Source organism: Arabidopsis thaliana, chromosome 5, assembly GCF_000001735.4.
Source record: "Arabidopsis thaliana chromosome 5, partial sequence".
Taxonomy (NCBI): domain Eukaryota; kingdom Viridiplantae; phylum Streptophyta; class Magnoliopsida; order Brassicales; family Brassicaceae; genus Arabidopsis; species Arabidopsis thaliana.
Window position 1 is genome coordinate 1,302,972 of NC_003076.8, and position 24,068 is coordinate 1,327,039.

Below are 24,068 nucleotides of genomic sequence, written 5' to 3' on the forward strand. Positions count from 1 at the left end.
CTTTTAAAATTTTTTATCATCATACTAATATTTGTTTTTAAATGCTAGATATTTCTCTAAAAAATACTAGTATAAAGTTCTTTAATGCTATAACGATTCAGCATGTGCTTGGGACAAATAAAACGATTCAGCATGCTGAATTCTGTGACATGGGACTTGGAGTTGGAATCAAGAATACAAAACACTAATCTTCTTCTCTTGGCCAGCTAGATCAAGTGCGATTCATTCATAAAACTTATATCATAAAATTTAAACATGTAGACTGAAGAAACAATAATCAACTAAGAAATCTATTGACTTTAATTTCAAACTTTGACAAACCCACATACGAATACAGTTGACCAAAAGGGAGGAGAAGACCAAGGACGAGTAATAATAATACAGGACAAAACTTGGACAAATCGGAATTTAAGGAATCTTCTGTATCACCAACGAGTATTACAGAATCTAAAACAACCTTGGCACATACGTATATATGCAGTATGTAACTCACCACAATAAAAATCATAGAACAATATACAACGCATCATCATCCTACTACAAGTCAGAATTTTGCAATCCACGAAGCAGAATAGTAAACGGGGAAGAAGATAAAGAGGTGCTCAGATCATAATACCTCTCATGTAATTAATCGAGCACCTTTCCGTACTCTGGTTTGGTCCAAGCTGCATAGGATACAGGGCGCGCCCACGGTATGGTTTACCCAGTGGGTGAGATCCAGTGCCGGTTTAGGTCAACGAGGTAGTAAAAATCCAGACTTGTGTGTGTCGTCTTGGAGAGCTTCACTAGTTATCTGTGTCCAAGCATTTCTCAAGGGTTTTACTACTGGTACACTCCTGAAGAGCCTTGGCATTGAGTTCTCTGCCAAATCTCCAGACATAATTGAGGCCTACGAGAAGCTCGGTAATGATGGCTTCTGTCTTCTGCTGGTTTGCAAAGAAAAGGGTTTGTGCAAGAACTATGTGCGTCCTTGAAACCAAGCTTTGGTGCTCGTAACTCCGCTCAGATTGCCATTTTATCATGTTGTGAGCTAATGGACCCAACCATTCCAAGATACCCGCCATTGCGTCTGTCCATTCTCTTGCTAGGCCTGGATCATAAACTGTGGAAGAACTCAAGTTTTTCGAGTAAGGTTTTAGCCTTTCTCTAAGCGATGTTCTCACGCTCGCCGGTAACATGTTGTAAAGGTCGTCTCTTGCATCATCTCCTATCAAGTGAGGAGACGCAACAAATCTCTCTATCACGATGATGACATTAGCATAGTGTAATGCTAAGCAAGCGGTACCAAGGGTATTAGGAGCAGCATCTGACAGCTTGGGTCGGGAAGGAAGTGTCAAGTTTTCAACGTGAACAGAGTTAGAATTATCTTCAAGAATGTGATGCTCAGCACTACTATTCCTAGCTCCATTCCGGGCCCTAGTGCTGAGAGGCGTAATCCCATCGTGAGACACCATACAGCCTTTAAATGGGCCAACCTGTGTTAATCGGTTGGCTTTCAATTGCTTTTTCACTGAGGAAATTGAAGGCCTTTCCGGGGTCTGCCCCATCTTCTTGTTGTTTTTGCCCATTCCGATAAGTGGTCCTGATTTGGAGGTGATCTTCCCAAGCTGACCAGAGTAAAACTTGAAACGTTTGTGTTTTTCTGCAACAAGAGGACCTGACTTAGGTGATTCGGCGCTGAGAGAACCCGAAAGGAAATCACTCATCTTCGTGGACCTTGTAGCAGCTGAACCCGATGCTGGACCGGTAAATCTTCCAAGGGGGCCAGAAGCAAATCTAGGAAGACCACTAGACTCAGATTTATGAGATACAGGAGTTAAAATAGTAGAAACGGAGTGGCTGCGGCCAATAAAATCAGAATCTGCAGAGCTAACATCACTTGCTTCCACTCTGTAACTAATGCCAAAAACATGTTTAGTCCTGCTAAGGATTGTGAAAACTGATCTAACCAAGAGAATGACGGTATAGTCATAAGTACGGTTCCAAAGAGACACATCCCGCAGATTCTTCACTTCGTGTCTTTTCCATGTAACTTTTTTCTGATACTCCAAAAGATTGTCAGTAGCAGATTCATTGCTCTTCATTCTCTTGAAAGTCTGTTCAAGATCAGCAAGAATCTCAGTCTCCTGGTAGAGACTAGCATTAGATGATATGAAACGTTCCATTTTCTTAGCTTTCTTATCCATTTTCTTCCACCCAAACTGCCAACCATAAGGGTCAGCTCCAGTCTTCATCATATCACTAAAACAATTCTCAAAGCACTTCAACTTGGGATCGTTGCATTTCCTCGCAAGCCTAGCCACAGCTTTCGCTACATTCTCAACGTTCTCCATCATTTCATCACGTATTAACCTCACAATAAAATCATCATCTTCTGAAACTAACTTCTTTATACCAGTGGAATGTGTAATCTCGTCCCTAAGCCTTGCAACATTCTTATCACTTAATGACTGCCACAAATGAACAAGCTTCGACAACAAACTCGCAACCTCAAACGCTAATACTCCTAGAACCGCCTTATCTTTATGACCATCATGTTTCTTTGGAAACCTCCACAGATTACGAAACCAAGTCTCTGAAACCATCTTCTCTCAACCTGCAATAAACCAATACTATCAACACCAAAAAGCTTCCAAATTTCACAATAAAAAACCAGACCCACGATTGAAATCTCAAGAAAACAGCAAGAAGTAACTCGTACACAAGCAAAAAGGAATTGAAATTGGGGAAATCTAGCTACAGAGCTCAAGTTAGAGAGAAACGCCCAAATTCAACCAACCCTCTAAATCGGTTCTCGAAGCTTAAAGCTACCAACATCGAATTTAGTAAAAGACCCATGATTTGAAATTGGAATTGTCGGCAAAATCGAGAAGATATAGAGCCGACACGGGAACAGTGAAAACCACAAAGCGCGTAAGAATGAAACAGTGGGAGAAGGAAGAGAGAATCTTACCGATCATTCGAGGGAAAAGATGGGAATCAGAGAAAAATCTGGAAAAAAAGAAATTAAGAGAAAGAGAGAGAAGAAAGTGAGGAGGAAGATGCAGTGAAGACTGCTATAGCCACATCCCACATGGTGTGATGAGAGAGAGAGAGAGAGAGGTTAAAGCAGCAAATTGTGGAGAGATAAAGAGAGAGAGAGACTGAGCGAGTCAAGTTCGTCGTCGTGTTTAAAAGAAAGAATCCTATATTTGCCTTTTTCTTTACTACTTTATTTTCAGACTATTTGCTTATTTTGCCTCAAACTTTTTTGATTGTCACTTTTCGATCCTAAAGTGTTTGACAATTTACCTGCCTTTTTCTCCAAGAAAAATCAGAACAGACCACAGCAAATTTATGTATTTTCTATTAAAAAAGAAAGAAAGAATTCATATTACTTATAGAATTAAAAGCTAAGCAGTTGAAAACGTGAAAGCAGAATTTCTAAAAAAAATAGTAAACTGCTACAAACTTATTTATGTGTATATAACATATCTATAAAGAAACTCAAATATATGATAAATCATTTTAACAAAATTTCTATGAAATTATAATAAAAAAAGTCACTTTTGACACTTAAAAGGTTGACAATAACCGTCTCTCCAAAAAAAAATCAAAACATTTATAATTTCTAAAACTATGGTGTAATTTTGCTGAAATCAAAAAGAAAAGAAGGATTTCTATATCATAAGTTTCATTATTGTATCAAACTTTCAAATTTCATGTAATTTGAAAGGAAAAAAATTAAGATATAATGTTGTTTTTGTTTCTTATGTTACATTTTCATGGAATATATATTCATAACAAAAAATGTATTTTAATATGATGAGAGATTACCATCCAAAAGGTCGAACTTATATAAAACAAGTTAATAACTAAACAATACATGTGATCACAATCAATGACAGTTTTGATCTTAAAATAGAAATGATTGAGCAAACCTCAAAAATGTCTTCTTAGGATCACAAAATCTTTCCTTTAGCTTATTAAAGCCGGGAGTTCAACTCTCTCTCCCTTGTAGACTTTTTGTTTTCAAATCTTTTTCTTTCAAAAAATCAATAATTAGTTAATGGGCATAATATTTGGTTTTAATTAAGTCCATAGATTTTTTAGGACCATCTCTAATCACGACAAATATCCTAAATTGTAACACATTTAAAACTTAAAAGTATTGCATTCACAATCCTTAAAATATATATATATATATATATATATATATATATATATATATATGAAAGTTATATAGAAACGATAACTCCTTACTCAACAATTAGCCCAAAAAAACATCCATAATGCATTTAAACTAGGAATTTTAACAAACTCAAATAGGTTGGTAGTTAAAAAAAAACAAATAGTAGATGTACATACGTACCTTTAAAAATATATACTCATATCGAAAGTTTTAAATTTTGCGAAATTAAATACATTTATCTATCAATTAAAATACATTTAATAATGCATAATTCTGTAATATCTATCTTTAATTTCCATATAGAACCAAAACAAAATAAACATATCAAATAGTTTTAACTTAACAAAAACGTTAGGGAAAAGTTGACCTAACTAGCTTGATTGACGTTGAACTTGTCAATGCGAAAGCGATATTTCCAATATATACTACATGTAGTATTATTTATATGGAAGTTTCTAAAAAGGTGTTGAGTGGATTGTTACTTGTTGGAGGATGCTATTTTTTCCTTCTTGCCATAATATTTTACGAGTATGGGATAACTACATACTCATGATTATGAAACGCTCACTTTATTTGAAAAACCTCCTAATACACCAAATATGTCACTAGATTCCAAAACGTAGACCAATTGTATCTAATCTCAAATTCTCAATCAAAGTATTAATTTACCGATGGTAAGAAAAGTTAACCGATATAATTATCAAAAGAAAGAATAAGTCAACAGATTCTTAATCTCTTTATTTTGGTATATGAACATTTGTACAAAAATCTCAAAAGATATGTAACTGTTTAAAATATAAATTCACTGAGATTAATTCTTCAGACTCGTGTTAGCTATAATAATGTCAAGAGTTCTTCTTGTTTCAAGGAAAAACCTTAAAGATATGTATATTTTCTGTAATTATGATGATATAATTTGCTATTCATTGTCACAAACATTACTTTAAAAAATCGTATTTTCATTACTACAATGTTGACTAAGAACAAAAATACATTGATTATTGATATATCGTCAACTGAATTTTCTTCCGAGGGATATAATTCTCAAACATAGCAAGAATCTCATAATAATGTTTCGTGACTACCTTTAGACGAAATTTTTTTAAGATTCGTAACGTGACTTATGGTCTCTTGCTGTGGGGGTCAATGCGAATAAATCTAAATGTATGGGAGTCAAATAAAATACCAAGAAAAATAAAGGAGCAGCACCCAATAAACTATATGGGACCAGAAATCCTTTCATTGGTTTAAAATAGGATTATCCCGAAAGATGAAGGACTAAATTGAAACTGATTGGGGGTAGGAAGAGATCCGTCACAATCATTAATGGCTTCCACGCGGAAACTTGTCGTTTATACAATTTCATTAACTTTCGGGTCGGGTTTATATTCCAAATGGGTCAAATAATATTAGTTTAATACACTAACGGAGTAATTAATTGGTGACTACAATTTTATCAGTTTGGTGCAATTAGAAACGAACATAGTCGTAAAATACGAGTTCGGTGTTATACCTTTATTTACGTTAAAAAAATACGAGAATTTTGTGTCAAATTTCAAATTAATTTCATGAATATATGGAAATTATTAGATACTCTAGCGAAAATAGTGATTATGAGCGTTTTACAAAAATACGATTTTAGCATTGAACTTCCTTTATGTAATTCGGTCAAATGTTGGCATGAAGAAGCAAGTTTGCAACATTAAATTTCATTTAAAAATCGTGTTGACATACTTTAAAATCTAAATATAGGAAGAAGACCAAAACATTAAATTTAGTAAGATTCTAATGAACATTTATAAGTTATAACTTATAACCAACAAAAGTTGGGTTTAGCGTTGTTGCTTTATCTGAAAACTTGCAAACTAAACCATTTTAATAGGACTAATGACAATTAACAACAAAATACACTTAAGCAACAACGTCCTCGTGAATATAATTTGGGCCTCAGGCCCATATTGCTAACGCCAACTGATATTTCACTTTATTCCTTCTTCATCTCACCACACTCTCTCTCTATCTCTATCTCTAACGGCATAGCTGACTCAGTGTTCTCCGGCATTGACTCGCCTGAGAATCAGAAAGCTTAGATCGGTGAGCTTTTAGCTCCATTTTCTGTTTATTTACATATTATTTCCTTTTTTTCTCTCTCCCTTTTTTATCTGGAATTTGTTCTGCTAAATTTTCCAGCTGTTACATTTTCCGATCACGAGAAGAATCACTGGGTTTTTATGTTAATCAATACATGTTCCTGTTTTCTGATCATAAATCTCAGCTATTAACACCTGATTTTGATTCTGCGTAATAAAAACCTCTGATTTGCTTTTATCTTCACTTTCCCCATAAACATTGCTTACTTTATTCGCTCTTCTTTTACCGTTTCCAGCTAAAAAATTCTTCGCTATTCAATGTGTTTCTCGTTTTGTTGATGAGAAAAATATCTGACAAAAAATCATTTATTGCATTTTATGGTGCAGATTCTTAGTTAATGTCGCCTTCTCTAACCAAGTCAGATTAAAAAGGAGTGTTCGTCCATGTTGCTTTGTTTTGGTGTTTGGAGAGAGTTTTCGGAGAGTTAGGTGAGTGTTATTTGGGGTGAGGTAGTGATAAGGTTTGAAGGGGGAGTGATTCATCAAGTGTGTTATGAATTCGAGGGCTGATCCGGGGGATAGATATTTTCGAGTTCCTTTGGAGAATCAAACTCAACAAGAGTTCATGGGTTCTTGGATTCCATTTACACCCAAAAAACCTAGATCAAGTCTGATGGTAGATGAGAGAGTGATAAACCAGGATCTAAATGGGTTTCCAGGTGGTGAATTTGTAGACAGGGGATTCTGCAACACTGGTGTGGATCATAATGGGGTTTTTGATCATGGTGCTCATCAGGGCGTTACCAACTTAAGTATGATGATCAATAGCTTAGCGGGATCACATGCACAAGCTTGGAGTAATAGTGAGAGAGATCTTTTGGGCAGGAGTGAGGTGACTTCTCCTTTAGCACCAGTTATCAGAAACACCACCGGTAATGTAGAGCCGGTCAATGGAAATTTTACTTCAGATGTGGGTATGGTAAATGGTCCTTTCACCCAGAGTGGCACTTCTCAAGCTGGCTATAATGAGTTTGAATTGGATGACTTGTTGAATCCTGATCAGATGCCCTTCTCCTTCACAAGCTTGCTGAGTGGTGGGGATAGCTTATTCAAGGTTCGTCAATGTGAGTGATCAAATCTATTTTCAGTTTTTTTTTTTCCCTTTCTTCCGTTCTTGCAGTACTTAGAGTAGAACATGAATTAGAATATCTTAAGAAAGTCATGGTTTTGAACAGATGGACCTCCAGCGTGTAACAAGCCTCTTTACAATTTGAATTCACCAATTAGAAGAGAAGCAGTTGGGTCAGTCTGTGAAAGTTCGTTTCAATATGTACCGTCAACGCCCAGTCTGTTCAGAACAGGTGAAAAGACTGGATTCCTTGAACAGATAGTTACAACTACTGGACATGAAATCCCAGAGCCGAAATCTGACAAAAGTATGCAGAGCATTATGGACTCGTCTGCTGTTAATGCGACGGAAGCTACTGAACAAAATGATGGCAGCAGACAAGATGTTCTGGAGTTCGACCTTAACAAAACTCCTCAGCAGAAACCCTCCAAAAGGAAAAGGAAGTTCATGCCCAAGGTGGTCGTGGAAGGCAAACCTAAAAGAAAGCCACGCAAACCTGCAGAACTTCCCAAAGTGGTCGTGGAAGGCAAACCTAAAAGGAAGCCACGCAAAGCTGCAACTCAGGAAAAAGTGAAATCTAAAGAAACCGGGAGTGCCAAAAAGAAAAATTTGAAAGAATCAGCAACTAAAAAGCCAGCCAATGTTGGAGATATGAGCAACAAAAGCCCTGAAGTCACACTCAAAAGTTGCAGAAAAGCTTTGAATTTTGACTTGGAGAATCCTGGAGATGCGAGGCAAGGTGACTCTGAGTCTGAAATTGTCCAGAACAGTAGTGGCGCAAACTCGTTTTCTGAGATCAGAGATGCCATTGGTGGAACTAATGGTAGTTTCCTGGATTCAGTGTCACAAATAGACAAGACCAATGGATTGGGGGCTATGAACCAGCCACTTGAAGTGTCAATGGGAAACCAGCCAGATAAACTATCTACAGGAGCGAAACTGGCCAGAGACCAACAACCTGATTTATTGACTAGAAACCAGCAATGCCAGTTCCCAGTGGCAACCCAGAACACCCAGTTCCCAATGGAAAACCAACAAGCTTGGCTTCAGATGAAAAACCAACTTATTGGCTTTCCATTTGGTAACCAGCAACCTCGCATGACCATAAGAAACCAGCAGCCTTGCTTGGCCATGGGTAATCAACAACCTATGTATCTGATAGGAACTCCACGGCCTGCATTAGTAAGTGGAAACCAGCAACTAGGAGGTCCCCAAGGAAACAAGCGGCCTATATTTTTGAATCACCAGACTTGTTTACCTGCTGGAAATCAGCTATATGGATCACCTACAGACATGCATCAACTTGTTATGTCAACCGGAGGGCAACAACATGGACTACTGATAAAAAACCAGCAACCTGGATCATTAATAAGAGGCCAGCAGCCTTGCGTACCTTTGATTGACCAGCAACCTGCAACTCCAAAAGGTTTTACTCACTTGAATCAGATGGTAGCTACCAGCATGTCATCGCCTGGGCTTCGACCTCATTCTCAGTCACAAGTTCCTACAACATATCTACATGTGGAATCTGTTTCCAGGATTTTGAATGGGACTACAGGTACATGCCAGAGAAGCAGGGCTCCTGCATACGATTCTTTACAGCAAGATATCCATCAAGGAAATAAGTACATACTTTCTCATGAGATATCCAATGGTAATGGGTGCAAGAAAGCGTTACCTCAAAACTCTTCTCTGCCAACTCCAATTATGGCTAAACTTGAGGAAGCCAGGGGCTCGAAGAGACAGTATCATCGTGCAATGGGACAGACGGAAAAGCATGATCTAAACTTAGCTCAACAGATTGCTCAATCACAAGATGTGGAGAGACATAACAGCAGCACGTGTGTGGAATATTTAGATGCTGCAAAGAAAACGAAAATCCAGAAAGTAGTCCAAGAAAATTTGCATGGCATGCCACCTGAGGTTATAGAAATCGAGGATGATCCAACTGATGGGGCAAGAAAAGGTAAAAATACTGCCAGCATCAGTAAAGGTGCATCTAAAGGAAACTCGTCTCCAGTTAAAAAGACAGCAGAAAAGGAGAAATGTATTGTCCCAAAAACGCCTGCAAAAAAGGGTCGAGCAGGTAGAAAAAAATCAGTACCTCCGCCTGCTCATGCCTCAGAGATCCAGCTTTGGCAACCTACTCCTCCAAAGACACCTTTATCAAGAAGCAAGCCTAAAGGAAAAGGGAGAAAGTCCATACAAGATTCAGGAAAAGCAAGAGGTAACTAATGTATTCTACAATCTCTGTGATATAATTTTGAGATTTTAGTAACTGATGTGTCCAAACCAGCTCCTTATCACTGTTGGTGCGTTGTATAGGTCCATCAGGAGAACTTCTGTGTCAGGATTCTATTGCGGAAATAATTTACAGGATGCAAAATCTGTATCTAGGAGACAAAGAAAGAGAACAAGAGCAAAATGCAATGGTCTTGTACAAAGGAGATGGTGCACTTGTTCCCTATGAGAGCAAGAAGCGAAAACCAAGACCCAAAGTTGACATTGACGATGAAACAACTCGCATATGGAACTTACTGATGGGGAAAGGAGATGAAAAAGAAGGGGATGAAGAGAAGGATAAAAAGAAAGAGAAGTGGTGGGAAGAAGAAAGAAGAGTCTTCCGAGGAAGGGCTGATTCCTTCATCGCTCGCATGCACCTGGTACAAGGTGAAGATCCACTTCTCTTCTCAACTCCATTTTTATTCACACAAATTAGTAGAATACTCAAAAATGATGTTTTGTTTGCAAAATTTTAAAATTCACTAGTTAACCATGTCAAATAATATTCATAATGCATCTTGTGAAGAACAGGTGTGCATTTATGGTGACAGCTGAATGGTTTATGTGCCTATTATTTCTTTTACTGCTATAGATGACCAATTGAACTTAAACGTTTACAGGAGATAGACGTTTTTCGCCATGGAAGGGATCGGTGGTTGATTCGGTCATTGGAGTTTTCCTTACACAGAATGTCTCGGATCACCTTTCAAGGTATATGAGTTGCCTTAATAAATTGAGTTCCAAAACATAGAAATTAACCCATGGTGGTTTTACAATGCAGCTCTGCGTTCATGTCTCTAGCTGCTCGATTCCCTCCAAAATTAAGCAGCAGCCGAGAAGATGAAAGGAATGTTAGAAGCGTAGTTGTTGAAGATCCAGAAGGATGCATTCTGAACTTAAATGAAATTCCTTCGTGGCAGGAAAAGGTTCAACATCCATCTGACATGGAAGTTTCTGGGGTTGATAGTGGATCAAAAGAGCAGCTAAGGGACTGTTCAAACTCTGGAATTGAAAGATTTAATTTCTTAGAGAAGAGTATTCAAAATTTAGAAGAGGAAGTATTATCATCACAAGATTCTTTTGATCCGGCGATATTTCAGTCGTGTGGGAGAGTTGGATCCTGTTCATGTTCCAAATCAGACGCAGAGTTTCCTACAACCAGGTGTGAAACAAAAACTGTCAGTGGAACATCACAATCAGTGCAAACTGGGAGCCCAAACTTGTCTGATGAAATTTGTCTTCAAGGGAATGAGAGACCGCATCTATATGAAGGATCTGGTGATGTTCAGAAACAAGAAACTACAAATGTCGCTCAGAAGAAACCTGATCTTGAAAAAACAATGAATTGGAAAGACTCTGTCTGTTTTGGTCAGCCAAGAAATGATACTAATTGGCAAACAACTCCTTCCAGCAGCTATGAGCAGTGTGCGACTCGACAGCCACATGTACTAGACATAGAGGATTTTGGAATGCAAGGTGAAGGCCTTGGTTATTCTTGGATGTCCATCTCACCAAGAGTTGACAGAGTAAAGAACAAAAATGTACCACGCAGGTTTTTCAGACAAGGTGGAAGTGTTCCAAGAGAATTCACAGGTCAGATCATACCATCAACGCCTCATGAATTACCAGGAATGGGATTGTCCGGTTCCTCAAGCGCCGTCCAAGAACACCAGGACGATACCCAACATAATCAACAAGATGAGATGAATAAAGCATCCCATTTACAAAAAACATTTTTGGATCTGCTCAACTCCTCTGAAGAATGCCTTACAAGACAGTCCAGTACCAAACAGAACATCACGGATGGCTGTCTACCGAGAGATAGAACTGCTGAAGACGTGGTTGATCCGCTCAGTAACAATTCAAGCTTACAGAACATATTGGTCGAATCAAATTCCAGCAATAAAGAGCAGACGGCAGTTGAATACAAGGAGACAAATGCCACTATTTTACGAGAGATGAAAGGGACGCTTGCTGATGGGAAAAAGCCTACAAGCCAGTGGGATAGTCTCAGAAAAGATGTGGAGGGGAATGAAGGGAGACAGGAACGAAACAAAAACAATATGGATTCCATAGACTATGAAGCAATAAGACGTGCTAGTATCAGCGAGATTTCTGAGGCTATCAAGGAAAGAGGGATGAATAACATGTTGGCCGTACGAATTAAGGTAAATCTACTAATTTCAGTTGAGACCCTCATCAAATCTGTCAGAAGGCTTGAACATCAGTAAATTATGTAACCATATTTACAACATTGCAGGATTTCCTAGAACGGATAGTTAAAGATCATGGTGGTATCGACCTTGAATGGTTGAGAGAATCTCCTCCTGATAAAGCCAAGTGGGTAAATCACATTTTTAGTGACTGCAACACTAGCACGATCGATTTACTCAACAATTACGTCAAACTGAGTATTAACAAGTTGCTCATGAACATTTCACAGGGACTATCTCTTGAGCATAAGAGGTCTGGGTTTGAAAAGTGTTGAATGCGTGCGACTCTTAACACTCCACAATCTTGCTTTCCCTGTGAGTCAGACTATTCCATTATCTACTAAAAACTTAGAATAACTCCGGCTAACTAAGCTGGAACTTGTATTGATGATATGAAGGTTGACACGAATGTTGGAAGGATAGCAGTTAGGATGGGATGGGTGCCTCTACAACCCCTACCTGAATCACTTCAGTTACACCTCCTGGAGCTGTAAGTTTCTTTTTGTTTGTCATCTAAACAACGAAATTTTTATGCAAGTCATAACCATGCTGTGTTTTCACAGATACCCAGTGCTCGAGTCCATCCAAAAATTTCTTTGGCCAAGACTTTGCAAACTCGATCAACGAACACTGTATGCTCATAAACTCTAACAAATCATCTGTCTGAAAAACCAATATTTCTTTGGTAGAATTCTATTGTCATTACTCATTACTAACAGCGAAATTAATTAACGTTCTTTTTCTTACTCAGGTATGAATTACACTACCAACTGATTACGTTTGGAAAGGTATTATTGCTCTAAGCTTTGAATTTATCATATGGTAATTTCAAGCATTGTAGGCACCTGATCAATTATGTGTCTAAATCATGTGAATTCATGTCAGGTATTTTGCACAAAGAGTAGACCAAATTGTAATGCATGTCCAATGAGAGGAGAGTGCAGACACTTTGCCAGTGCTTATGCTAGGTAAGCAAGCTTTCATGTACTTATATGCAATAATTAAAGATAAAATTTAGGATTATGGGTAAGTAACAAAAAATTAGGCTCAGTTTCATGGTAGCTAGCTGGAAATAGTATTACAAGAACAACATAAAGATCAAAGACAGAATCATGGATCCATATGCACTATCATTTTAGCTCTTGTAATCCATACATGAACACTATATGCCAAAGTAGGGATTTCAAATATGAGATTCGATGACTGATGCCATTGTAACAGTGCAAGACTTGCTTTACCGGCACCAGAGGAGAGGAGCTTAACAAGTGCAACTATTCCGGTCCCTCCCGAGTCCTATCCTCCTGTAGCCATCCCGATGATAGAACTACCTCTTCCGTTGGAGAAATCCCTAGCAAGTGGAGCACCATCGAATAGAGAAAACTGTGAACCAATAATTGAAGAGCCGGCCTCGCCCGGGCAAGAGTGCACTGAAATAACCGAGAGTGATATTGAAGATGCTTACTACAATGAGGACCCTGACGAGATCCCAACAATAAAACTCAACATTGAACAGTTTGGAATGACTCTACGGGAACACATGGAAAGAAACATGGAGCTCCAAGAAGGTGACATGTCCAAGGCTTTGGTTGCTTTGCATCCAACAACTACTTCTATTCCAACTCCCAAACTAAAGAACATTAGCCGTCTCAGGACAGAGCACCAAGTGTAAGCTAATATCTCCTCCTATATTTTATCTTCCATATAAATTTTGGGGAAAAAATCGCTCTCCATCTGGTTTTAGAACATGCGGGTCAGCCAGGGTTATGGCATTTTTATATATTTCACCGATCGGCCCGAGCTGGCTCTGGTTGACTCGTATGCCACCCTGCATTGAACAAACCAGTAGGAGACAAGCAAGCAAAACGTTTTAAGATAAGGTCTATGGTAAAATGACAAGGTAACTGATAAATGTGTCGTCTATTTGCAGGTACGAGCTCCCAGATTCACATCGTCTCCTTGATGGTGTAAGTCAATTTTTAACTCTCTCTATACTCGAGTTGTTTCACTTGAGCAACACTGTTTAAAAGTCCTCATTTGATAAAATAACAGATGGATAAAAGAGAACCAGATGATCCAAGTCCTTATCTCTTAGCTATATGGACACCAGGTGAGAATAAAACTGCAATGTTTCATTCATGTGTCTACAGTATCAAAGAAAGTACAGCTAGAGCTAAAAAGCATTTGAAATAGAGTCGGTTAAATATGAAAGTTTGAATCTGTAAATGAAAGCCGGAACGTAGCATTGGTGGATGTTATATGTAAATTAGTTTTTGAGATTGGTCTAATGTAGTTGTTTGACTGCCAGGTGAAACAGCGAATTCGGCACAACCGCCTGAACAGAAGTGTGGAGGGAAAGCGTCTGGCAAAATGTGCTTTGACGAGACTTGTTCTGAGTGTAACAGTCTGAGGGAAGCAAACTCACAGACAGTTCGAGGAACTCTTCTGGTGAGATTATCTTGATCTTTTGTGTTGCTCATGAAAAGGAGAAGTGAGAATACAAGTTTGCTAATATCATTTTTTCGTCATTCACAGATACCTTGTCGGACTGCCATGAGAGGAAGTTTTCCGCTCAACGGGACATATTTCCAAGTCAACGAGGTTAGATGAAATAAAACTCAAACAGACAGACGAAACATTATTTCTGTTTAGTGTTGGTTCTTTATCCTCCTTGCCATTTTTTATCTTGCAGTTATTTGCAGACCACGAGTCCAGTCTCAAACCCATCGATGTTCCTAGAGATTGGATATGGGATCTCCCAAGAAGGACTGTTTACTTCGGAACATCAGTAACATCAATATTCAGAGGTAAAAACATTCGTAATAGAGTTAGTTAATCAAATGTCCAAAACACAAGAAAGCTTCACCGTCCAATACACAAGAAAGCTTCACCTTCTCTTTGCCAAAAAAGATCTTAGAATGTTTTGCTGAATTTGTGCAGGTCTTTCAACGGAGCAGATACAGTTCTGCTTTTGGAAAGGTAAACGTTAACTTTCGACCCAGAGAAATCCGGAAAATCTATTGCTTTGTTCTGATCAATACGTTAAACATATACACACACACTTTACACTTAGGACCAATACTGTTCTGATCTGTGATAGAAACTGGTAAACATCTAACAATTATGATTGCAGGATTCGTATGTGTCCGTGGATTCGAACAGAAGACAAGAGCACCGCGTCCATTAATGGCAAGGTTGCATTTTCCTGCGAGCAAATTGAAGAACAACAAAACCTAAAGATGACTGGAAGAAAGCAAACGCATTGCTTCTCTGCTCTCCTCTATTTAAAGCCAGGAAAAGTCCCATTTAGACATAATAACAGGAATCCAAATAGGCTATTTTCTCTTTCTTTCTTATTTCATTCATAGAGCAGAAGCGACACAAAAAAGTTTTTTGGGTTATTTATTTTCTCTCTAACAAATTTGTAGCGTTTTGGGTCTTTTTCTGGCTGTCACTAGCGTGGCAAATCCAATGTCTGCGCACACTTAGGCGCATTGTCAATAAAATTTCTCCGGCCACCGGAGTGTTTAGCATCTTTTAACCGGCGGCTAATGCGAATATTTCCGGTAACACATATTCCTTATTCTATGTTGGGTTTTGTGATAACGGCAGTGGGCCTTACTAGACAATGATCATCAATAAAACTAACACAAAGTTGAATGCTACAAAGTAGAAAGTGAAGAAAAAATAATATAGACATTGCCGAATGCCAACCAAAAAGAAAAGCAAAATCATCAAATCGAACAAAGTATTTTTATAATTACTCTCGACTCTTGAGCATAATAATCTCTTTGATTAAGCATGAAACATTGTTTTTAATAAAATACTAAACATGTTATATGTTAAGAAAAATTGAATTATTTTTGTAACATGGATATAACTTGAAAAAACATGTGTGTGAAGAACAGAAAAGATTATATAATAATATGGTAGATTAAAAACATTAGATTATACGAGGAGCAAAGTAGTTAGCACCAGCAAAAACTCACATACTCATGTTTAGCATGTGCCCAACACAACACTTACACCTTTTGGGCCTCACGAATGGCCAAGTAGGTGAGAGAGAATCACTGTTATTTACCTTTTTGCCCTCATGTATATTCTCTCGTTAAAAGTATCTGAACCAATGATTATCCGCCACGTAGATACTCTCTGGGTGCACCAAGTTGCAAGAGTAGCATCTAAACCAATCACTTTGAATATATCCAAGATGCCATCCCGGTTCAAGTTTTTATCAAGAGTAAAAGTTCCATTTTCATTTCTCATAATCAGATTCGTATTCACGCGCCTATTATCTCGAACTTATCCAACACGCGCGTTTAATCAACCGTTGGATTCTCAATGGACGGTGGATTAAATTAGCTGAAAAGTAAAGCGGTGCGTTTTACGCGCTTCTTCTGGCTAGCCGCCGCACGTGTCATGCACGTGATAGCGCACGTTAGCTTTGACCATTGTCTTTTGTTCTCTATTAGTTTTTTAACACACGCCCCCTTATTCGATTTCTCACCCACCCAAAGCCACTCACTCTCTCTTCTCTCTCTCTGAAGCGATGTCATCGACGTTTCGAGCTCCGGCGGGAGCCGCTACTGTGTTTACGGCGGATCAGAAGATCAGACTTGGGAGGCTCGACGCTCTGAGATCCTCTCATTCTGTTTTCTTAGGAAGATATGGACGCGGCGGCGTCCCGGTTCCTCCTTCCGCTTCTTCGTCGAGTTCTTCGCCTATTCAAGCCGTCTCCACTGTAAGATTCGATACCTGCTCTTGATTTATTATAGTTACAAGGAGTTTTCTGCTTATGGTCGTGAAAAATTCATGAGATGCTTTTTGAATCGCCTTCACGAATATTCTTAAAAAATTTATGTTATCTGAGATTCTGATTATTATCTTAGTGGAAATGATTACTGGATTATGATAATTGATGCAGCTGTATCGTGAAAATCATTATTTATTCGGTAATTCATAGCTTTTCATATTGGTGATTAATATTTTATGAAATTGAGTTTAGGATTAAATAAGATATAGCAGTGTGAGAGAGAGAGAGATTCAGTGATGCGTTCTCATGTTTGATTTTGTTTTTTTGTTTCTTTTTTTAGCCTGCGAAGCCTGAGACTGCGACCAAGCGGAGCAAAGTCGAAATTATCAAGGAGAAGAGTAATTTCATAAGGTATCCTTTGAACGAGGAGCTTTTAACAGAGGCTCCAAATGTCAACGAGTCAGCCGTGCAGCTTATCAAGTTCCACGGTAGCTACCAACAGTACAACAGAGAAGAACGTGGTGGAAGATCTTACTCCTTCATGCTTCGAACTAAGAATCCATCTGGGAAGGTCCCTAACCAGCTCTATTTGACTATGGATGACTTAGCTGATGAGTTTGGAATTGGTACTCTTCGTTTGACCACAAGGCAGACGTTTCAGCTTCATGGTGTTCTGAAGCAGAATCTTAAGACTGTGATGAGCTCGATTATTAAAAATATGGGTAGCACGCTTGGTGCATGTGGTGATCTGAACAGAAATGTTCTTGCTCCTGCTGCACCTTATGTGAAGAAAGACTATCTCTTTGCACAAGAAACTGCTGACAACATTGCGGCTCTTCTTTCTCCTCAATCAGGGTTCTATTATGATATGTGGGTTGATGGAGAGCAGTTCATGACTGCTGAACCTCCAGAGGTAGTGAAGGCTCGAAATGATAACTCCCATGGAACTAACTTTGTCGACTCTCCTGAGCCCATCTATGGCACCCAGTTCTTGCCTAGAAAGTTCAAGGTCGCTGTAACTGTTCCTACAGATAATTCCGTCGACCTCCTCACCAATGACATTGGCGTTGTTGTTGTTTCAGATGAAAATGGGGAACCACAGGGTTTCAATATTTATGTAAGTTGACACTCATTTAGCCTAATGTGCTATTATATATATTTAGTGTCAGGCTTGTTTGCCCGCCTTTTCTTTCAGTATTCTTTTTCTGGATACTTTCTTGGTTTTAAACTAATGATGATAATGACTCATCTTGTAGGTTGGTGGGGGTATGGGAAGAACACACAGAATGGAGTCTACTTTTGCCCGCCTGGCAGAACCAATAGGTTATGTTCCAAAGGAAGATATTTTGTATGCTGTGAAGGCCATTGTAGTCACACAGCGAGAACACGGGAGACGAGATGATCGTAAATATAGCAGAATGAAATATTTGATCAGCTCCTGGGGAATTGAGAAGTTCAGAGATGTTGTTGAGCAATATTATGGTAAAAAGTTTGAGCCTTCCCGTGAACTTCCAGAGTGGGAGTTCAAGAGTTACTTGGGATGGCATGAACAGGTATTGTTACTAAAACCCTTTTGAAAATTGCGTCACTTTCAGAACTTTATAGCATGGCTTAATCAATAAAATCTTATCGTCGTTGTGTACTGATAGGGAGATGGTGCATGGTTTTGTGGGCTTCACGTAGACAGTGGTCGTGTTGGAGGTATAATGAAGAAGACGCTGAGAGAAGTAATAGAGAAATACAAAATTGATGTCCGCATCACACCAAACCAAAACATTGTCTTGTGTGATATAAAGACTGAATGGAAGCGTCCCATCACCACAGTACTTGCTCAGGCCGGCTTACTGGTAAGCAGTTTTATTTGACCCATAAGGTATGAAAATCTAATAGCTATTGTGTCTTAAGCTGAGCAAACCATTGCTTATTTGTGCAGCAACCTGAGTTTGTCGACCCATTAAACCAAACTGCAATGGCTTGCCCAGCTTTTCCTTTGTGCCCTCTGGCAATAACTGAGGCAGAGCGCGGGATCCCCAGCATTCTAAAGAGAGTTAGGGCAATGTTTGAAAAGGTAAGATCTCTCTGTGCACTTATCTAATCTTGTGCCATTACAGGCATTTGATATTGATGTGCAAAACTTCTTCCTTGTATCAGGTTGGTCTGGACTACGACGAGTCTGTTGTGATAAGAGTAACCGGTTGTCCAAACGGCTGTGCAAGACCGTACATGGCTGAGCTCGGTCTAGTCGGGGATGGTCCCAACAGCTATCAGGTACGGTTGGAGCACAAGCTCTTGTTACTAGTGATGAGACAGTATAGTAGTAAGCAAGCAGGCTAATATTCTGAGTTGTTGTCGGTTGTGCAGGTTTGGCTAGGAGGAACACCGAACCTGACCCAGATAGCGAGAAGTTTCATGGATAAGGTTAAGGTTCACGACTTAGAGAAAGTCTGCGAGCCATTGTTCTATCACTGGAAACTAGAGAGGCAAACTAAAGAATCATTTGGAGAATACACAACCCGCATGGTAAGTATCACATATAACTTCTCTTTAACTCTCTCACTGTGGCTTGAACATTTATATTGAAGAAGAAGAAAAAACAAATGACTGTGTTTTTTAACTTTAACAATGGTAAAATTGCAGGGATTCGAGAAACTGAAGGAGCTGATAGATACATACAAAGGAGTTTCTCAATGAGCACAACAGAGATCATCTTTCGTTTTATAATTCATGTAATGTAATGTCTCTGTCTGAACTGTTACTCTTCGGTAACTCTGATGGAGAACTTGTTCTCGTTTTGGTTTGATTTTGTACCCTCTTTTTTTTTTTTGTTTTTTTGGATTGCTTTGTCTTTGATTGGATAATGAAGCATTACTGTATCAAGGCTAATTAGCCCATCAATAAGCCTTTTTAAAGCTCTGGATATGGAAAAGTCAGAACCTCTCTCTCTTATCTCTCTAAATTTTAGAGAGAGAGAGATTTTGTTCGATGTTTTGCATGCTTTACCAGCTTATGAATCCGGATGTGATCCGGTTTTGTCGATCTATCTCGCTGTCCTATCTCGCCGTCCGGTGTATCCGGTGTTGTTTACGGCTATCCCGTTGCCGTTCTGTTTGTTTCACCGAATTGATTTGGGAAACAATTTGATATCAGTTTTTTCTTCTTTTCTAACTGGAAATTTTCATGGCCTTCTCTCGATCCGTTCCACCACCATCCACAATCAGGTAAGTGTTTTGGTGTTTCGATTGGGCGACTGTTTTAGTCTCATCCACATGAATCAATATCCAGATTTGGGCGAATTCTGGGTTGCTTGACTCCTTCCAACCGTTATAGTTGAAACGGTCCGGCGTTTTTGACGGCTTCAATCACCTCATTTGAGGTCCGTCTTGCCATTCCAGGAAGTCAAGATATCAATTTCCGAAGTCTATTCTTATTAGCAAGTGATGACAAGAGATCAGAAGCTTCACCTCGTGGTTGATTGTTTGCTGACAACTTCTTTCATGCTTTTGTTCTCGGAAAAGATCCAGTGATGAGAAGAGAAAGAATTTGAAGATTAAATTGAATCTTTTATCTTTTTCGGTTTAATAGTTGTTTGTTTTTATAATCCGGAGATGTTTCCGGTTGTTCACTCGCCGGAAATTGTGCCGGCTTCTGTCTGCATATTTTGCTGAAGGGGTTGTGGGTACCGGTTTACTAGGTTATCCGGTTCACCCGGTTTGTAAGATTGGTTTAATGAATAAAAATCCCTTATGAGAAAAAAAAAAAAGCTCTGGATATCATTTGATTACTCCTCTTTCTAAGATGGCTTCTTATGCTTTTTCTTTCTGTTGTTGCTCAGTTGCTCTGTTTAAATATGGACTGTTTTTTTAACCCACAAGTAAAACATTTTGAGAAATTTACACACCACTGTAATTTTTTAATGTCCACAATTATTTAAAAAAACATATTCACACATAAAAAACAGAATGGACGGGAGGGGTATAACTGGAAATTTTTTCACATCGATTAAATTGGTTGAAAACCTAATCGCCTTAAACCCTAATTGTATCATCCTCTTCCTTGCGTTCTCTCTTTCTCTCTCTCGCCGACGACGAAAACATGGGTGCCAAGGCGAAGAAAGCTTTGAAGAAGAACATGAAGAAGGTTGCTGCTTCGGCTTCTTCTTCTCAGCTACCTCTTCCCCAGAACCCGAAACCTTCAGCTGATTTTTTGGTATTTCCTTCGATACTTTCTCTTACTACCACCATTGTTTCGATTTCGTATCAGACTCTTTAGGGTTTTACATTGAATCTCTCTGTATGGGTTTTTGTTGATAGCCACTAGAAGGAGGTCCAGCTCGAAAAGCTCCAGTTACCACCCCACCTCTTCAGAATAAAGCTACTGTGCTATACATCGGTAGAATCCCTCATGGCTTCTATGAGACTGAGATTGAAGGTATAAATTTACACCCTTTATTATTGTGTTTGCTCAATTTAATGCCCTTTGTTGTCACAAACTTGCTAATATGAATAAACCTTTTTATTATCTATCTATGGTTTATGTGTTTGATAATCTGGTTTTCCTTTCTGGGTTATAGCTTTCTTCTCGCAGTTTGGAACAGTTAAGAGAGTTAGAGTCGCCAGAAACAAAAAGGTTATACATTGATTGATACTTTATTTTGTTTGCTCTTGTTTGATACGATGTGCTCTTTCTTAACTCTTTGAATTTGTATTCGTCTTAACAGACTGGGAAATCAAAGCATTTTGGGTTCATACAGTTTGAGGACCCTGAGGTATACTTTAGATTCTGTATAAAATTGGTGAAACCGTTGTGTGCTATATATATACTCTAGATTCAATTCTTGACATTTTTATTTGGTTCTCTGCAGGTGGCGGAAATTGCAGCGGGTGCAATGAATGATTATTTGTTGATGGAGCACATGCTTAAAGTCCATGTCATTGAACCAGAGAATGTTAAACCCAATCTGTGAGTGATTTTAATCGACTTTTTTTCGTAGTGATCAGGGATCTTCTTTGCAAATAGTTAGTTGGCATATCTAATTGTGTAGGTTAGCTATTTTACTTGGCTGCTTATGTACTTTGTGCTATATTGTTGAATGAAAGAGCTCTATATAACAATATACTATCTCGTGTGGTTTAGCGCAAGCTTTGAAGTACAATGTTCTATGGTTTACAGAGTGAGACTTAATGACATTTGAGTCATAGGATGATACTAGATAGGATGTGATAAAATAAGTGAGGATAAAAGAGAGTTTATTGAAAGATCGTTTTCTTGGCTGAGATGGTTTTATTTATGAGTCATAAAATTAGGGTAAAGAAAATGTGATTCTTGTCCCCTACCTTGGTTTCTAATGACTCCATACTCTAAAAGATGTGCGAGACTCTCTAGTGTTTCCAGAAGAGAACATGCATGACCTATTTTGAGAATTGTTCTTTTCAAGTAGTTGTGGATCTTAATGTATCTATGTCCTGAATGTTATAGGTGGAGAGGGTTTAAATGTAACTTCAAACCAGTGGATTCGGTTCAGATTGAGCGAAGACAACTTAATAAGGTTATTCTCTCCACTTTTCTTGTTATCAATATGCCATTTCTCTTGAACAAGTGGCTCTAACTTTGATTTATGTCACTGTTGTATACAGGAAAGGACATTGGAAGAGCATAGGAAAATGTTGCAGAAGATAGTTAAAAAGGATCAGAAAAGGAGGAAGAGAATCGAAGCCGCTGGAATAGAATACGAATGCCCTGAGCTTGTAAGTTTCCGATTACACAATTCTATACACTACATCTTCAACATTGAACTAATAACTGCATGTTTTGTGTCACTGCTTCAGGTTGGAAACACACAGCCAGTCCCGAAGAGGATCAAGTTTAGTGAAGAAGACTAAAAGCTGAAGCTGAACAACACTTTTCCGATAACCTTTTTTGAATAGAAATCTGTTCTGTTGTACTCTTGATATTGGATCAATAACTAAACTTTAAAGTTTGCAATGAAAACTTCTGTTTCAATGATTCAGATTTTCTGTATAGCATCAAGATACTTTCCCGAGACAGCGGGTGTTAGATTCTCTCTGTTGAAACCGCTCTTTCTAGGTGCAACGGTTGCGATGAGAACAAAATTCTCACCATTTCCTACATCGATCTCATACAACTCGGCAAAGACATGTCTAAACTGGTCTTGAAGCTCTTGGTAAAATGTCTTGTTCGGAGGAATGACATTGATAATGAAAACCCCAGAAGGAACAAGAACAGTTCTTGCAGCTAGCAACACATCTTTAGCCACAAACTCAACCGGAGGAGCAGTCATGCCGTGAATTGGATCAGTAGAGTCCAGATCAACCATCAAGACATCAAATCTGGCATCATCATCACAGCTTTTAGAAAGTCTCTTTAAGAACTCAATACCATCTTCAACGTGAACACGAGCTAAGCTTTCCTCTAACCCGAAGTATTGCCTTGCAATCCTCAAGACTTCAGGATCTATCTCTACGCCTGTAACTTCGAACCCTAACTGTAGCCTTAAGAAACTTAGCAATCCACCACCTCCAACCCCAATGCACAATGCCTTTGGTTTAGATTTGAGATGATCATATACATCAGAACCAATCAAGCTAAGACTTGCCACCATTGGTGCCAAGTAAGGATGCACAAGTTCCGTAAGATCAAGCTTGAACTCTGTTCCCATTAATGGCAGAGAAGGATTCGAACAACTTCTGGGAATGATTTTAATGGCAGATTGAACTAAATTTGGCATTCTCTTAAACCTCAATCTCCTCCTAAATTCTCTAACTCCATCATCGATCTCAATCTCTACATCTTCAATTAACATTTCACCAACGAAAGGCCCGACGCATTTTTCAATCTCTACACTGGAGACAACATTATCATCGTAAATCAGAAAAGGCACATCGTCGATTTCTTCTCGTGTTAGGGTTTTAGGTAACAAAGCTACCACAAGAGGTTTCAATCTTATCTCGAGTTTCTCAGATTCGTCGTCTTCGCCGTTCGGTCGGTGATAAACCGCAGGTAAATCAGAGTCAGTATCGTGATCATCACCGATCAAGATCAATCGAGAGATTTCTGGCATGTTAAGGAGAAGCTGTAATTGACCGGACTCAGTGGAGAAGATCCAATCGGATTCTCGGTGCTTGGGGACGAGAATGGCGGCGACTCGGGGAGGAGAAGACTCAGTGGAATGAACAGGCGAGTCGAGGACGGCGACGCGGAGGAGATGAATCGGAGAATTAGGGTTAGGGATAGTGAAAGAGATGAAACGAGAAGGAGAGGTTTTCTCGAAGATTCTCACATCAAGCGCCATTTCCTTGATTTTGATTTCACCATCATCCATCTTCGTCTTTTTATGATGCTGCTTACAGTTAACCGTAATAAAACCAAACCAGAAATAAACCGATAAAACCGGAATAAACCAAACCAGAACAAA

At 38.8% G+C, this 24,068-nt stretch overlaps 5 protein-coding genes across 8 annotated transcripts; 3 read left to right on the plus strand and 2 right to left on the minus strand.

Annotated features, from left to right (window-relative positions):
• Positions 1–195: 195 nt before the first annotated feature.
• AT5G04550 (type-1 restriction enzyme mjaxp r protein (DUF668)) lies at positions 196–3,174 on the minus strand. Of its 2 annotated transcripts, none has more exons than NM_120537.3 (2): positions 2,954–3,174; positions 196–2,596 (listed from the first exon to the last, which is right to left on the minus strand). In NM_120537.3, the coding sequence occupies exon 2, from the start codon at positions 2,583–2,585 to the stop codon at positions 786–788; it is 1,800 nt and encodes a 599-aa protein (NP_196075.1). In that variant the 5' UTR covers positions 2,586–2,596; positions 2,954–3,174; the 3' UTR covers positions 196–785. The 2 variants fall into 2 exon arrangements, with proteins under 2 accessions (NP_196075.1, NP_001330121.1); NM_001342780.1 differs by having other exon boundaries at positions 2,702–3,174.
• A 2,953-nt stretch (positions 3,175–6,127) lies between these two features.
• DME (HhH-GPD base excision DNA repair family protein) lies at positions 6,128–15,549 on the plus strand. 3 transcript variants are annotated; one of them, NM_001342781.1, is made up of 20 exons: positions 6,128–6,265; positions 6,649–7,375; positions 7,497–9,617; positions 9,716–10,060; positions 10,294–10,384; positions 10,455–11,841; positions 11,934–12,013; positions 12,117–12,201; positions 12,285–12,376; positions 12,450–12,518; positions 12,638–12,674; positions 12,772–12,854; positions 13,108–13,551; positions 13,814–13,850; positions 13,936–13,993; positions 14,192–14,331; positions 14,419–14,484; positions 14,576–14,690; positions 14,824–14,862; positions 15,017–15,549. In NM_001342781.1, exons 3-20 carry the CDS (start codon positions 7,700–7,702, stop codon positions 15,118–15,120), a joined length of 5,190 nt encoding a protein of 1,729 aa, NP_001331593.1. In that variant the 5' UTR covers positions 6,128–6,265; positions 6,649–7,375; positions 7,497–7,699; the 3' UTR covers positions 15,121–15,549. The 3 variants fall into 3 exon arrangements, with proteins under 3 accessions (NP_001331593.1, NP_001078527.1, NP_196076.2); NM_001085058.2 differs by having other exon boundaries at positions 6,143–6,265; positions 6,649–7,385; positions 15,017–15,548; NM_120538.2 differs by having other exon boundaries at positions 6,222–9,617; positions 15,017–15,415.
• Positions 15,550–16,102: 553 nt separating this feature from the next.
• On the plus strand, positions 16,103–20,393 carry SIR (sulfite reductase). The gene is made up of 8 exons (NM_120541.4): positions 16,103–16,624; positions 16,977–17,753; positions 17,893–18,189; positions 18,286–18,483; positions 18,570–18,704; positions 18,788–18,904; positions 18,998–19,156; positions 19,274–20,393. The coding sequence occupies exons 1-8, from the start codon at positions 16,433–16,435 to the stop codon at positions 19,325–19,327; spliced, it is 1,929 nt and encodes a 642-aa protein (NP_196079.1). The 5' UTR covers positions 16,103–16,432; the 3' UTR covers positions 19,328–20,393.
• Positions 20,394–20,602: 209 nt separating this feature from the next.
• AT5G04600 (RNA-binding (RRM/RBD/RNP motifs) family protein) lies at positions 20,603–24,013 on the plus strand. Its single transcript, NM_120542.5, has 8 exons — positions 20,603–20,842; positions 20,947–21,064; positions 21,207–21,262; positions 21,354–21,401; positions 21,498–21,595; positions 22,112–22,181; positions 22,270–22,380; positions 22,462–24,013. Exons 1-8 carry the CDS (start codon positions 20,729–20,731, stop codon positions 22,513–22,515), a joined length of 669 nt encoding a protein of 222 aa, NP_196080.1. The 5' UTR covers positions 20,603–20,728; the 3' UTR covers positions 22,516–24,013.
• On the minus strand, positions 22,617–23,957 carry AT5G04610 (S-adenosyl-L-methionine-dependent methyltransferases superfamily protein). The gene has a single exon (NM_120543.2). The coding sequence runs from the start codon at positions 23,943–23,945 to the stop codon at positions 22,641–22,643; it is 1,305 nt and encodes a 434-aa protein (NP_568139.1). The 5' UTR covers positions 23,946–23,957; the 3' UTR covers positions 22,617–22,640.
• Positions 24,014–24,068: the final 55 nt, after the last annotated feature.

Bases quoted from the DNA above. Each gene is read 5' to 3' on its own strand.
- AT5G04600 (NM_120542.5), top strand. From the start codon at position 20,729: ATGGGTGCCAAGGCGAAGAAAGCTTTGAAGAAGAACATGAAGAAGGTT. The intron at 21,065-21,206 runs GTATAAATTTAC...TCTGGGTTATAG, and splicing joins CTATGAGACTGAGATTGAAG to CTTTCTTCTCGCAGTTTGGA. The intron at 22,381-22,461 runs GTAAGTTTCCGA...TCACTGCTTCAG, and splicing joins AATACGAATGCCCTGAGCTT to GTTGGAAACACACAGCCAGT.
- DME (NM_001085058.2), top strand. From the start codon at position 6,815: ATGAATTCGAGGGCTGATCCGGGGGATAGATATTTTCGAGTTCCTTTG. The intron at 7,386-7,496 runs GTGAGTGATCAA...GGTTTTGAACAG, and splicing joins CTTATTCAAGGTTCGTCAAT to ATGGACCTCCAGCGTGTAAC. The intron at 14,691-14,823 runs GTAAAAACATTC...GAATTTGTGCAG, and splicing joins AGTAACATCAATATTCAGAG to GTCTTTCAACGGAGCAGATA.
- SIR (NM_120541.4), top strand. From the start codon at position 16,433: ATGTCATCGACGTTTCGAGCTCCGGCGGGAGCCGCTACTGTGTTTACG. The intron at 16,625-16,976 runs GTAAGATTCGAT...TTCTTTTTTTAG, and splicing joins CTATTCAAGCCGTCTCCACT to CCTGCGAAGCCTGAGACTGC. The intron at 18,190-18,285 runs GTATTGTTACTA...GTGTACTGATAG, and splicing joins ACTTGGGATGGCATGAACAG to GGAGATGGTGCATGGTTTTG.
- AT5G04550 (NM_120537.3), bottom strand. From the start codon at position 2,585: ATGGTTTCAGAGACTTGGTTTCGTAATCTGTGGAGGTTTCCAAAGAAA.
- AT5G04610 (NM_120543.2), bottom strand. From the start codon at position 23,945: ATGGCGCTTGATGTGAGAATCTTCGAGAAAACCTCTCCTTCTCGTTTC.